The sequence below is a fragment of the Schistocerca gregaria genome, chromosome 5, assembly GCF_023897955.1.
Source record: "Schistocerca gregaria isolate iqSchGreg1 chromosome 5, iqSchGreg1.2, whole genome shotgun sequence".
Lineage (NCBI taxonomy): Eukaryota > Metazoa > Arthropoda > Insecta > Orthoptera > Acrididae > Schistocerca > Schistocerca gregaria.
Window position 1 is genome coordinate 449465209 of NC_064924.1, and position 13546 is coordinate 449478754.

Genomic DNA, 13546 nt, shown 5'->3' on the forward strand with positions numbered 1-13546 from the left:
GGATGTCAACATCAAGGAAGATGACTTTGGATTTTCAAAAGGTTCAAATGAATTTGAATTCGTAAAAGTTCAACTGTTGCAGAAGACGGAGTTTTTGTTCTTCACTATGAGCCAGGGCCACAAAGTTGTTCATGATGGATTTTTTCCAAGTACTTCAATATGCTGCTGTCAGCAGGATGAACCATGTATTTGTCAATAATTTAAATGTTTGTAGCTATGTATTTGCATGAAAGCAAGGAATAAAGTTGAGGTTTACATTCAACTATCCTCAACAGTAATGTTTTTCTCTGCTTGTTTTCTTTCATCCATCATCATGTACATGCTGCACACCAATAAAATTCTCGTTGGTATTTGTTTTTTCACAGTAAGTAGAGCAAATAATGCCATTCAAGCAGACACCTGAGTTGGTGTTTGAAGATGAAAAACCTGCTGTTTTTGTGCTGAACTCATCCTATTTGATGTTTTTAAAAAGTCTCCTCGATAACAACAATATGAAGCTCTAGTATATTCTTCCCCCATCTTGCTTATTAAACTGGACAAATGCAACTCAGAAAGCAAGTTCTATATGGGGAAAAACACTTTTTTGTACTGTTTTTTCCTCTTGTTGATTTTCTGGATTGCTTGCTATATTCCAATTGAAATTACATTGTGACTGACGCTTCAGTGAGTGGAGTAGTAGGGACGGCACAGTAGCCAATCCCAGCTATTTCTATGGCTCCACGTATTTGCTTCTGTGCTACTATAAAAATATTTTTATGCAAATAAGGCATAACTGTTTCTATTGCTGTGTCAGTTTTTGAGGGTAGTATAAAAAGAAAAGTTTGGTGGTATTGTTTGGTTCAAGAAAATATGGGTAAATACAAGCTATTTAATGAGTACAGACTGTAGAGAAGATTCAGTAACTAGTACCATACCACAACCCACTGGAAAAGGCTGCATACTAATTCTTCTCATTCAAATACATCAGAAAGGTTCATGGAAAACTGTATGTTGTTGTTGTTGTTGTTTAGATCAAAGAAAGCTGCTGATTACCACAAACAAATAAATGGACACATTTCAGTGGTGATTTAAGAACTCACTCACAACAAACTTAAACAACTTTGGTAATAGTTATGGATCACACTTCATATCATTCAACTATTCTTGATAAGGCGCCTATTGTAGCTTCCAGAAAACAAGACATTATTGACTAGTGACAACGGAAAACGACTGCCGAAACAGCACATTACTGGAGCACACGGCCCAGAATAAAACACTTTTTCACGTACATGAAACAGGGGGGGGGGGGGGGGGGAGATATGGCTGTAGGGTTCTCAGATGTCTACCATGTCACAGCCACTTCAGCTCCATTGAACTCAAATGAGATTAAGATAAAGGGTTATGTGGCTGGCAGAAGTGGCACGATTGACAAAAAGTACTACAAACCCAACTTCATCAGATTGGCATAATATTGTAAGGAATAGTATGGAAGTAATAATGAAATCATGGGGGAATTAATTTGTAGTGAAAAACAACATCTGTATTCACCCCTTACAATTTTCTACAATTAATTGGATAACTTGTTATTTTCCTGCACATGTGTGACTTGATCACTCAATCTTGTTGCACAAGCTGCGACATGGTCGTGAATCAAGCAATGATCCAGAAAGTATAGAAGAAATTTCTTCAGAGATTGGTACTGATTTTCTGCTTCAATTTATAGAGCCTTTTGACTCTCTTGTGAGCCAGACATGGCACTAGTTTCACAAGATGCAACTGAAGTAGTAAACCAGTACCAAGATCTGAAGATGGACATTGCTGATCAAACCAGCTGTCTGAGGGTCTAAAAAGTTTTTGATCATGGATGGAAATATAGAAATTTGTTCTCTTATTGCTATTATTTACCTATACCATGCGATTATGGAATCTTACTCATCACCATCCCCAGCAGTAGCAGCAGCAGCAGTTCCAAACATTGCACTCCCAACTGCCTACAAAGATGTTGGCAATAGTCGGTATGTAAAAAACTCGATTCTTTTTTGGGCATATGCAACTTATGATTGTATGAGCATGTCGATCGTTGAGTGTGAACCAGAAACTCTACTCCCCACTACTGCCATCTGTCAATCACAAAATAATTATGATCACAGTATAGATGCTTATCAACCTTACCAACTCCTTCCATCAAGTCACTGCATGCTGCAAATGCTATTGGCTTTGGCAACACTCAGGCTTACAGTCTACGCTCACAATTGTGAACCATGGACAAGATACATATGATTCTCTCAGCTATCTATTTCAGTGCTGTTATAAATGTTTTCAGTTCATTACGTCTTGCAGCTCTCAAATATTGAAGAAAATACACTGTATAATTGGTGGCACTAAAGCTAGTATTAATATATTGGTGACTAAATTTTATACTTTGCCTATTTTTACAAATCACTCGATACAAAGAACAAAATTTTATTTGTAGATGCATCAAATGTGGATAATGGAGGTATCAGTAATGATATGACCATACGGTATTAACTTAAATATTTTGAATTTGACATATGCTTGGTGTGGATAGTTCTATTTATGTCATTAAAGTATAGATGCAGCTCAGATCTGCATTAAAACTTGTTGCAGTTATGCCTTACTGCAGTATGTCAGTATATGTCTGTAAGATAGATTTGTCTTAATAGTGGACCTTCATTATCCAGCATGGTCCAGTTCTCATAACAACATTACCTCATACATAAGGGAGAATTTGTTCTTGGTGAAGTTCCATTTTGTGTCATGATGGCTTTTTTACTCTCTGGTTATATTAATGTCACATACTTTGTTCAGGGATTGTTCAGAGGTGCTTAATAAATGGTATTACAATCTCAGTTAACTAAGGATGTCCCTATTCATTTTGTTAGTCTTGGTGACTTTTCCTTTGTATATGGAGACCACACATACGTCTTTGAGGCCCATAAAGCATGAATGTCTTGATTCTCAGCCTTACTCTTTCTAATGGTGGACATTACATCCATCCTAATCTACCTTTGTACAATAATGAATCTCAGTTGATTCTTACATAATTGTGTGGAGTGCACAAACTCCTGAATTTTTAGTTGAAAATTTTCCAGTACACACAAACTTTTGTTGAGGTCTGGTTGTCAATAACACATAGGATCATAAGTGGGACTCTCAAAAAAGTGAAAGCACTCTTTTAGTATAAAAAAAAACATGAAAAATTTAGAATCTACCAAAGTATCAGTGTCACCATTATCAGGTGTTTTATCCAAAACATTTGGCAGTTACAATGCTTTAAAGTAACTAACGAAAATATTTGTGGTTATTTCATGTAGGACAATGCAAGACCACACATCGCTAGTGCTCCTATGACAGCAATAGGAAGTGTTTTTGATGATAGGATAGTTGACTGACCCCCTTGTTCTCCAGGTATAAATCTGTGTGATTTTTAACTTTGTGGGATGTTAAGAGACAAGATGTATGCAACCAATCTCCACATGCTCGAAGAGTTGGAGGATAGGGTTTGGCTAGTCATTTCTCAGCTTTCGGCAGCCAAATTCACCGACTGTTTGCTAATTTGTTCAGGAGATGTCACGTTGCTCTTAGCATAATAGGACATCATTTTGAGCACTTACTGTAAATAAAGGAAAGCTTTAGTTAGTCAGATGGGAATGTTGTTTATGCTTAACATGGGAAGCGTGCGCACAGCTGACCACCGGCAGATAAGTGTTTGCAAGTTGAGCATGGGGGCGGGCGGCAGCAGATGCGGTGGCAACAGCCAGTGGCCGTGAAGTGTAACCCACGGACCCGTCCCGGGCTTCTTTCATGAGACACCCTGTACTTCACACAGCTCCAAAAGCAATAGGGGCTTTACTTCCCCATTGAAATAGATTTTTCATGACTGCTATCGCTCTTGCTTAAGGAGAGATGAATTCTTTTCTCGTACATGAGAAGATGCAAAATACTACTGTTTGAAGACGTTTCCTGTTGAGTTAAAAATTGCATATGACAAAAAAGTTTTCTTAGGTTTAATACTGCTGCAGATGCCATCAGAAGTATCTAAGGTGAATACTAAAATGTTAACCTATCAAAATTTTGTTGCATCATAAGCTTCACTTTGTTACAGACCGTTGTTAGGATATTAGTATAACTAAGTACTAACTAGTGACAACTTGAGTCACTCAACAAAGACAAGTTATCTGGTGCAGACTGAGTACAATTACACTCCTTTCAGAGTATGCTCATGAAATAGCTGCATTTTTAGCAGCCATATTCAACCATTCACTTAAAAAAAAAACCTCTGTACACGAAGACTGGAAAATTGCACAGATTAAACCAATGCAAGAAAGGAAGTAGAATATGCTTAATTAAAGACCCATACCACTGACATTGATTTCCTGTAGTTTTTGGGACATGCACTGTGTTGGAACACTATGAAGTACCTCCAAGAAAATGATATGTTGACACACTACCAACACGAGCTCAGAAAATATTGTTCCTCTGAAAAATAACTGGGTCTTTATTCACATGATATAATGAGTGCTATAATATGTTCCACTAACTAACCAGCATGCAAACTGATATAAATGTTTTTATGTGGTGGCAGGTTGTCAATAAACAACAGTAGATGACACTAGCTGTATTGAAGTCCAGTCAATGCTCAATAAAAGCCTATTTGTACACCTATGAATGCCCACTGGTTGATAGAATGCTGTATTGCACTAAGTCTCATCAATCAGAAGAGCAGTATTTACTTAAGAAATAATAACAAAGTTCCGCAAAGGTTAGATTCAACCTGAGTTCCACGAAGTATCTCACAAATAACACAATTCCAACAGCAACCATTCACGTTGTAATTTTAAGGTCCTGACTATAGCGAAAAAAGTTAGCCTTTCTTTGCTATACCACAAAACATTAGAAGTCAACAATCCGTGAATGCAAAATTGTTCTAATTGTGATTTCATCTCATAATTCTTATTCCAAGTGCCTTCACTCATGGAAAAGGAGCTCAACTTGACGAAAATCTACATCGACATGACTCACTCTCATGAGATTCTCTAAGTATGGAATTCTACCTCCTGGTGTGGCCTTTTTGTCATAGAGTGTCAATTCTGCATCCTATGACAGCAAAAATTTGAAGGTGCCCATGCTTCCATGCTCTGGGAGTATATATTCTTGTTTGCACTACTTGTCAGCAAACTGACAATTTCTGCTAGGTAACTACTTTTTTATAGTGATTATTACAACTTAGGTCTATAGAAAAACTCAAACTACCAAAATATTGGCACTGATATCATATACTTAATATCTAAAGTAGTTGTTCATTTATTGCATAATTGGTTGTTTTCATGTTTTTGCTACCCCCAAGTAGTTTTGCAAAAGAAATTTCTAGTTAGTAATAGTACATAAACATATAACGCATCTACCCCATTTGATTATTTTCCTTCTCTATTGGTGGGTGCCCATAGATGCATGGTATCTAGCATCACCTATTAGTTAATTACACTGGCAACAATTTCTAGTTTCTGGCAATTTATATAATACTTTTAATCAGCTTTAATCAGCCATAACTTCAAATAGGATATACCGGGCATACATCTTATTAAATCAGCGACTAAATTTCCTTCATTTAGTCAGCCTTCCGTTTTGTATACTTCAGCTAGTTCAGTCTCCATATTGTCCCCCTTCTACTAGAAAATATCGAAACTAGTCATTTCTCAGTGTCTAGCTCGAGTGACCATATAACTGCCCTCGCCACCAGAAAACCCTGAGTCCTTGCTCCTCTGGCTTACCTCCTCATGGTGGTTGCAGTATCTCAGATCACACCTTCTGATAGCTGTTATTCACCATATGACCTAGCTGCAACCAGCCTGTGTCTACATTCTGGGTAATGCAAAAAGGCCACTCACAGACACACACAGAATCCTCGCATTTCACCACCAAGCCCGAAAGCTTGTCACATCACAATTTTCCAAATTAACATCTGATTAGTCCAATTTTCTCCATATCTTTCCTCTGATTTTGGTTCTAATATCAAACAATTTTATGGCTGTTGGTATGTTATATCTCTGCTCCTGCTTGATCTATATTTAAATGAATATTTCATTCAACATTGTGTGTGTTATATAAACAAATTTTCATTGTATTTTATTCACAAACACAGCATACACACAACAATATAAATTAACAAACATTTGAGACAAACAGTGATTCAGGTAATAACAGTTAAGAGAAATAACAGAAATTTGATTTCCAAAATTACAAAGATAAAAAAATATGCTTTTCTTCTAGATATTTTTGCTTACACTTCCATGAACATTCCTAACATTTAACAGCAATAGTAAAATGTCAAGTTCCACTATTCAGAATCACATTTTACAAAATAGTGGAGTGCAGCCAATCTTAGAACATTCAACTAATATGAGCAGCACCAACAAGTTACATAGTATAGTATGAATGCTCTGAGTCACTACTTATATGCCACATAGAACTGTGGCATATAAAATGGAGGATACATGATACCAAGATCACTCCCAACTTACAGTAAATCCTTATTACTAAAAAATATAAACGTATTTAAAACAGGTATCAAATGATATCACAGCCTGACAAGAATTTGTAAGCTCAGGTTTTGTTGTTTTCCGAGAATCGATTACTTTTTGTTTCCTTTTAGGAAACTAATCATTTTTTGTGCTGCTATATGTGTTATGAATTATTTCTCAAACCTGTGCGCCTCAAGAATGACTTTGCCCATGAAACATTCAATTTTATGTTCCCACCATTTTCTTCCAGAAGACTGGGATCATACTGCATTAACACTTGCCTTGCTGTCTCAATGACAAGGTAAGATGACACAGGTTCACCTGTTTTTACTATTTCTTGTATACACCGACGAACTTCCTCATCATATTTCCCCAACCTCATTGGCCTTCCACGTTGTCCATATCCCAATGATGTTACCTCCTTATTCAAAACCTTCTGATCAAATGTACAATGTTCACGTTTCAATAAATATTTGTCTCTAAGTGTTCTCATTGTACTTGATGGAATCTCAACTCCGAGAACATGTTTGAAATACAAACACGCCTGCTGACTTCCATGTTCTGCAGCGTATTTACCCATTTCAGCACGTAGTTCAGGGCTATATACACAGTAATTTCCTCGTTTACAGCCTTTAAAACTTCTTGACAACACTTTTTTTTGAGATTTTTTAGTAGCAACAGGGTTAGGTTTATCATCACCTTTGGTAATGCCAGGAGCCTCTAAACCAGTCAACAAGTCTTTACTAGGTGAAACTCTGACTGTACTTTCCAGTGAGTTATTAGCAGAGACTGGTGTAGCCTTGGTACTAGACAATTTTTTACTTGAATATGTTGTGTCTGTATAACTTGCTGCAGTACAGCTTAGGGATCCTTTATTTTTATATGAAAATGTTGCGTCTGTAAAGGTTGATGAATTTTTACTGTTTGATATTGGATTGGAATGTTTCACAATAGTTCTACTAGAGCTTATTTCAGGCAGGTTGTCCAAGAAAATGTGAAGTGCAGTAGATGTAGCTGTTGTACTTGCTGAAGTATTAGTTAACGGTACTTCAGCCAAGTAGTCTAATGAAGTACTCTTTGATGCTAAACAGTTTTTATTCAAAAGTGAGGGGCTTGCAGCTGTGGCAGTTGCTGAGGCATTACTAGAAGATATAATGGCATTATCTGATAAATTATTAGTAGAAGGTATTCTGGTAACACCATTCCATGAAGTATTACTACTACCTACGGAGCCTGTATAGCACGGGGACGAATTCCCTGGTTTTAGTGTTGTCAAAGAGTTTGAAGTGATGCAAGAATCTTGTGTAGATGTACAATTTGATCCAGTGTTGTTGCAAGGGACTGTAAGCTTATGACTCATTACTGGTGTGTGTGATGATGCCACAGTAATATAATTTAAATTATGTATTGTTGGAAGTGTCACAACTGGACTGTGTACCTCACCTTTACTTCTGCATGTAGTTAGATGTTTCGAATCTGTCGGAACCTCAGATCTACTTTCCATACCCTGCTTTTGTTTGTTGTGGTATTCAACAATGATGGGGATTTCCTCAGTACTTGATTGGACATTAATAGAGGTTAAATCTGGTAAAGAATTTACTGGTACTGCAGTGTCCACAGGTGTTGAGCTTAATACTGTTGACACTTTAGGCCTGCATACAGCTGCAGCCTGTGATGACATAACAATTACATGTGAATTTATGGAAGCAGTTGTCACAGTGTGTTTAAAGTCTGATACAGCTGTCAAGGCCTGCACTGAAATTGTTGCAGCTGATGGTCTTGTGTCTGTGACAGGTGAGTTTGCTAACTCAGGTATCTTTGATGATGAGCCAGTTTTTGGATGAGCAATATGAGCAACAGAACATGCTGGTCCCAAGAGATCCAGTTTTGCAGTTAACATGTTTGTATTTTGGACTGAAGAAGATACAGAGGTACTGTGATGAATGTTTTCTACAAAATTTGGTTTTGTTTGTGCAGTAACTGCATGCGTAATGGCACCTTCAGGAGTGAGAGTCATTTGATGTGATGCCACCGAAGATGATAGTGATTGTGATACTGTGCCATGATTTTGCATTATTATTAAATTGTTCACAGAATGCAATGAAGATGAAGGCCCTGCTGAAGGTGAAATTTTCTTCTGCATAGAGTTGAATTTGTTTTTAGCATGATCTGTATTTGAACCCGATGATACAGATGACATGACTACCTTATCTATTGGATATACCAAAGAATCCCTGTCTGACAATTTAGACTGATTATCAGTTCTCTGATCTAGTGTTTCCTCTGAACTAATTAATGGCTTTAACGTTTTCACTTTTTCATGCTGGGAAACTGTATGTGCTGAATCAAGTTGATACACAGGAGACTGTTTTTCAGATGAGTGTGAATGACCAATGATGACTGAGTTCTGTAATGGAGTTGATTCACTTAATTGACTGGGAGTAGGGTGGGGTAGCACTGCAAGTGGGGGAATTTTCTGTCTTGAGTCCACCGTACAAAGTGTTTCTGTTACAGATGTTACTGGAAACACAGCCACATGTGAAGGAGACTGTCCAAGAGATATTTTTGACTGGGTAATAGCAACAAGAGGTGGTGGTTCTGTGAGCTGTGATTGAGAAAAGTACCTGAGAGGTACCTTTATTTTCTTTTTTTCTTCTTGAGCAAGAGTTATTGCATAAGCACATGCTACACTTTTTGTTGTAGTCCTTGAAGATGTGGTAGCTACAGTATACAATGGTGCTGCCCGGTTGACTGGTGATTGTACTAAAAAAGGGTGACTGGTGCTAGAAGACATGGTTTCCTTAGATACAGAGGAGGAAGGATACATAGTAGCTGATGTATCCATTTGTTTCTCTTTGAACAAAGATGAAGATAAAGGTGTTGCAGGCTTCTGAGGAACATCAGCTGGCAATACAGATGGGTCTGATGTAACTGGTTTTATATTTTTTATTACCTCACATATCACTGATGATGCAGGTGTGATAGATGTTTTTAATGTTTTTTGAGTGACTGGTGCATTAGTGCTGCTTATTACAAAAGACAATGGTGACTGCTGCTCAGAGTTTTGAGAGCTGAGAGTACTTAGCGGTGGTGATGAGTTTAATGTGGCAGTTGTCTCATGTATTTGCAAGACATTTCTTGCCTCTGGCTCTAGTGGCTGAAGTGTATCTGGTGTACACTGGACTGAATATAAATGACTGTTAGTAACATCAGAAGCTGGTACTGGAGATTTGGCACCTTTATTCAACAAAAACATTGGTGAATTGGTGGAATTAGCTTCATGAACTGTCGCTGGTCCAGATGGATATGGTACATTGAGTGCTTTAACCTCATTACATTTGTTGTATGTTGAAATATTACAGTCTCCCCTAGGTGGCAGCAAAAATGTGTTATTCTGGTCATCGAACAAGGTGTTCACACTATATTCAGTTGATGCTTTAGTACAAACATGACTGACAGAGAAACACGATGGACTGGTGTGCAACCGACAACTGTCACCTGAATATTTAGTGGTTGGTATTGTGTCATTTGTATTTCCCCCTCCAGCTTGATCTGAATTTAACTGAATGGTAGCATTAGTCTCAGTCAGTTGTGGAATACCCTCTTGCTGGAAAAGGACATCTCCAGTTTGTGACAACACAGAATGAATTTGTGATACAAGTCTATCAGTGCCATGACTGCTGCTGTTTGATAGTTGAAAACTCTGTTGTTTTCTGGGATGTGCTGGCATTCCATCGAGAGCAGATATTGTCTTATTAGCAAGCTCAGCATCAGAAAAATGTGACAATGGTGGTAGCTGCAATGAAGAAATGTAGTTGTTTCCTGAGATTGAGTTTATGTCTTCTCGCTGACTGTGTTCATTGTAATATGAGTAAAACTCATTATGCTGATACTCTTGGACAGAAATATTAGGATCATTTGAAACTGGGGTACTATCCACAATATGATTAAACTGGCTCGGGAATACTAATGATGATGAAGCAACTGAGCCACTGCACTGGGTGTAAGGCTGTATATCAAGAACAGAACTACTGTGTTGATTGAAGGAGGCACAGTTGGATGACGCAGCAGCTGGTGATGGAAATATAGCATTAGGAGAGTCACTGAACTGAGGGTCATTTAGAACACTCATAGAACTTTGCAAAATATTTATAGTCTGCATTGCACTGACTGTGTCTGCACTTTGTACACAACTCTCATGAATGTGGTTTTGTGTAAAAGCCTGTTCCACTTGATGTTTAAAAGTATTTTCTTCGATGTTCAAATGTATTTGTTGTTGTGCTATTTCATGCTGCAGTTGTTTTCCTTTCTGTTGAACTGCCAACTGCTCCTGTTTCTGCTTCCATTGAGACTGTTTTTCAAAAGTCTTCTGCAAATACATTTTTCGGAATCTACGAACTACAGTTTCTGTTATAGGATGACCAAATTTTCTTGAATAATGCTGTATAGCAGCACCAACAGTATATTTAAAAGCATAATTTCCTATCTCTTCTTTAAGTTCGTCACTGTAATGTCTTTTATGACTTACATTAGACCTTTTCTTGTTGATTTTCTTCTTTAGTTGTGTTGGAATTTGACTAAGATATAATCTTTTAAATTTGTGTACTATACCCAATTTTGTGGCACGTCCCAATTTCTGAGTGAAATGATCTGATGCAGCCCGAACACCATATATCACAGCATATTTTCCAATTTCCTGTTTCAGCTCTGGTGTGTAACTATTATGAATTTTAAAAATATTACGTATAGTACTTTCACTTACAACTCTGCCCAGTTTCTTTGAGAAATAGCGAGCAGCTTCACTAGCACCTTTTTCAGTAACATACTGGGCAATTTGTTCACGTATTTCTGGTGAATACTTATGGTATCTACCCCGTTTTCTTTGTTTCTCTCTGGCACATTCAAGCAACTTCTTAACACAAGCAATTGTACTTGCACGTATTTCAGATGGCTGGCTGAATTTCACTACTTTTTGCAGCTGGTTTCTGTTTACAAGATGGGCTCTCCTTTCTGTGCCTGGAGCAGAACCTAAAGCAAAACAAAACAAAATATTGATCACATTCAAGGGTTCTTACATTAAATTATTGCAGGAACTTCCAACTGTACAGAAGAGAACAAATGTAAAACTAATATTCACTGAAAACTTTGGAAACATGTATGAGTACTTTGAAAAAGAAGATCAGGTGTTGATGGTTGGGACAGCTGGAAATATCCTGACTAAGAATGAAAAATACAGTATTAGTGGTGCGAAACACAAAATAGGAGCAGCTAATGAGCACACAAATGTGAGTGGCACCATGATGAGCCCTGGCTTAACTCTGTTGTTAAGCAAGTAAATAAGGAGCTGAGGCTCCTTCAGACAAATGCAATATCTTATATGGTTGCTGTTCTGGTAGTTGGTATAGGAAGATTTGGGTTGTACTTCTTACGGGCTACAGCTGAATAGAAGAAGAAGACACAAGGGTGTCCAGCAGTACACAAAGGCATATCCTTGTGGTTTTGGAATCAGGCGAGACGCCAACTTTAGATCAAAATTCAGAATTCACCAAGACTGTATTAAGGGAACAAACTGACAGAGTCCCATTTGGTCTTATAATAATAGAATGAAAAGAGAAATCAAATTGCTTCATCAGAATATTATGTGGTAAAAAACAAAGTAAATAAGTTGCTAATTTGCTTGCAAGCCCTTAGCAGCTGAAAAAAAATTGATGTCAATTGTCTGTCTGAGCAACAACAACAGGCACAGAAAACCTTCTCATAAGTGGTTATAAATTAGATGCATATTCATGTAGAGACATTGTGGATAATGGGAGTTACCATCACATTAATAAAAAAATCAATGTCATGCAAAAATGTAGAAATAAATGTGTACAGATTAGGATATAAAAGCATGTGCTTGTGAGTTAATATTGGGGAATATAATAATGTAATTGTTACAATATTATAAGAGGGAAAGTTGATACTCGCCATATAGCAGAGATGCTGAGTCACAGATAGGCACAACAGAAAGACTCTCATGCTTAAAGCTTTTGGCCAATGGCCTTTGTCAACAACAGACACACAAATGGGCGTGCGCACGCACGCATGCATACACACACATACACACACATACACACACACACACACACACACACACACACACATGAGCAAATGCAACTCACGCACATGGCTCCAGTCTCAGGGAACTGAAACCACACTGTGAGCAGCAGCATCACTGCATGATGTGAGTAGCGACTGGGTGGGTGAAAGTGCTGCAGGCTAGGCGGAGGGCAGGGCAGATGTGGGGAGGGGAAAGGGGGGGGGGGGGGGAGCCACGTAGTGGAAAAGGAGAGAGAGATTTTTTTCCGGGGGCACAAATACAATGGTCATTAGCGCCCAGACTCAGTTAGGAATGCACCGTGAGGCACAAGGTTAAAACAGCAACTAAAAGGGACAATACTATAAAAGACATAGACAGGCAGAGAGAGGACTTAAAAAAACAAAAAAACCAGCATAATAAAATGTCCTTAGACAGGTTTGTCAAGTTGATAAAATGAAGAACGCGAGCAGCTGCTCCTGGGTCATCCGCTAAAATGGCATCCAGAGTACATGGCACGCCAAGATCTAGACACAGTGTATTAAAATCTGGACAGGTCGTTAAAATGTGGCAGACCATCAGCAATTGCCCACATAGGCAGAATGGCACCGGCGCAGCCATCAGCAGATGGTGATGGCTGAACCAGCAGTGTCCAATTTGTAAACGGGCCAAAACGACCTCCTCCCGCCGAGAAGGGCGGGAGGAGGACATCCAAGCCACGGGAAGAGGTTTCAAGGCCCGAAGCTTGTTGTCCATAAGTGCAGCCCAATCAGCATGCCACAGCGATAAAATGCGCCAACAAATGATCCTGCTACAATCTGATGAAGGGACACAACAAGAAGCTGTCCGAGGCTGGAGGACTGCAGCCTTGGCCGTGGCATCTGCAGTTTCATTCCCAGGGATACCGACATGGCCAGGAACCCACATAAAGCTAACCGGAGAACCGTCG

At 38.4% G+C, this 13546-nt stretch overlaps 1 protein-coding gene across 8 annotated transcripts in view; it reads right to left on the reverse strand.

Moving 5' to 3' along the window:
• Positions 1 to 6097: 6097 nt before the first annotated feature.
• The window catches only part of LOC126272418 (mucin-17-like), an 84289-nt gene continuing 76840 nt past the window's right edge, over positions 6098 to 13546 (reverse strand). For all 8 annotated transcript variants that reach the window (XM_049975257.1, XM_049975258.1, XM_049975259.1 and 5 more), the window contains one exon: positions 6098 to 11549. In XM_049975257.1, the coding sequence (XP_049831214.1) occupies positions 6685 to 11549 (4865 nt within the window). In that variant the 3' untranslated portion in view covers positions 6098 to 6684. The remainder of the gene's footprint in view (positions 11550 to 13546) is intronic.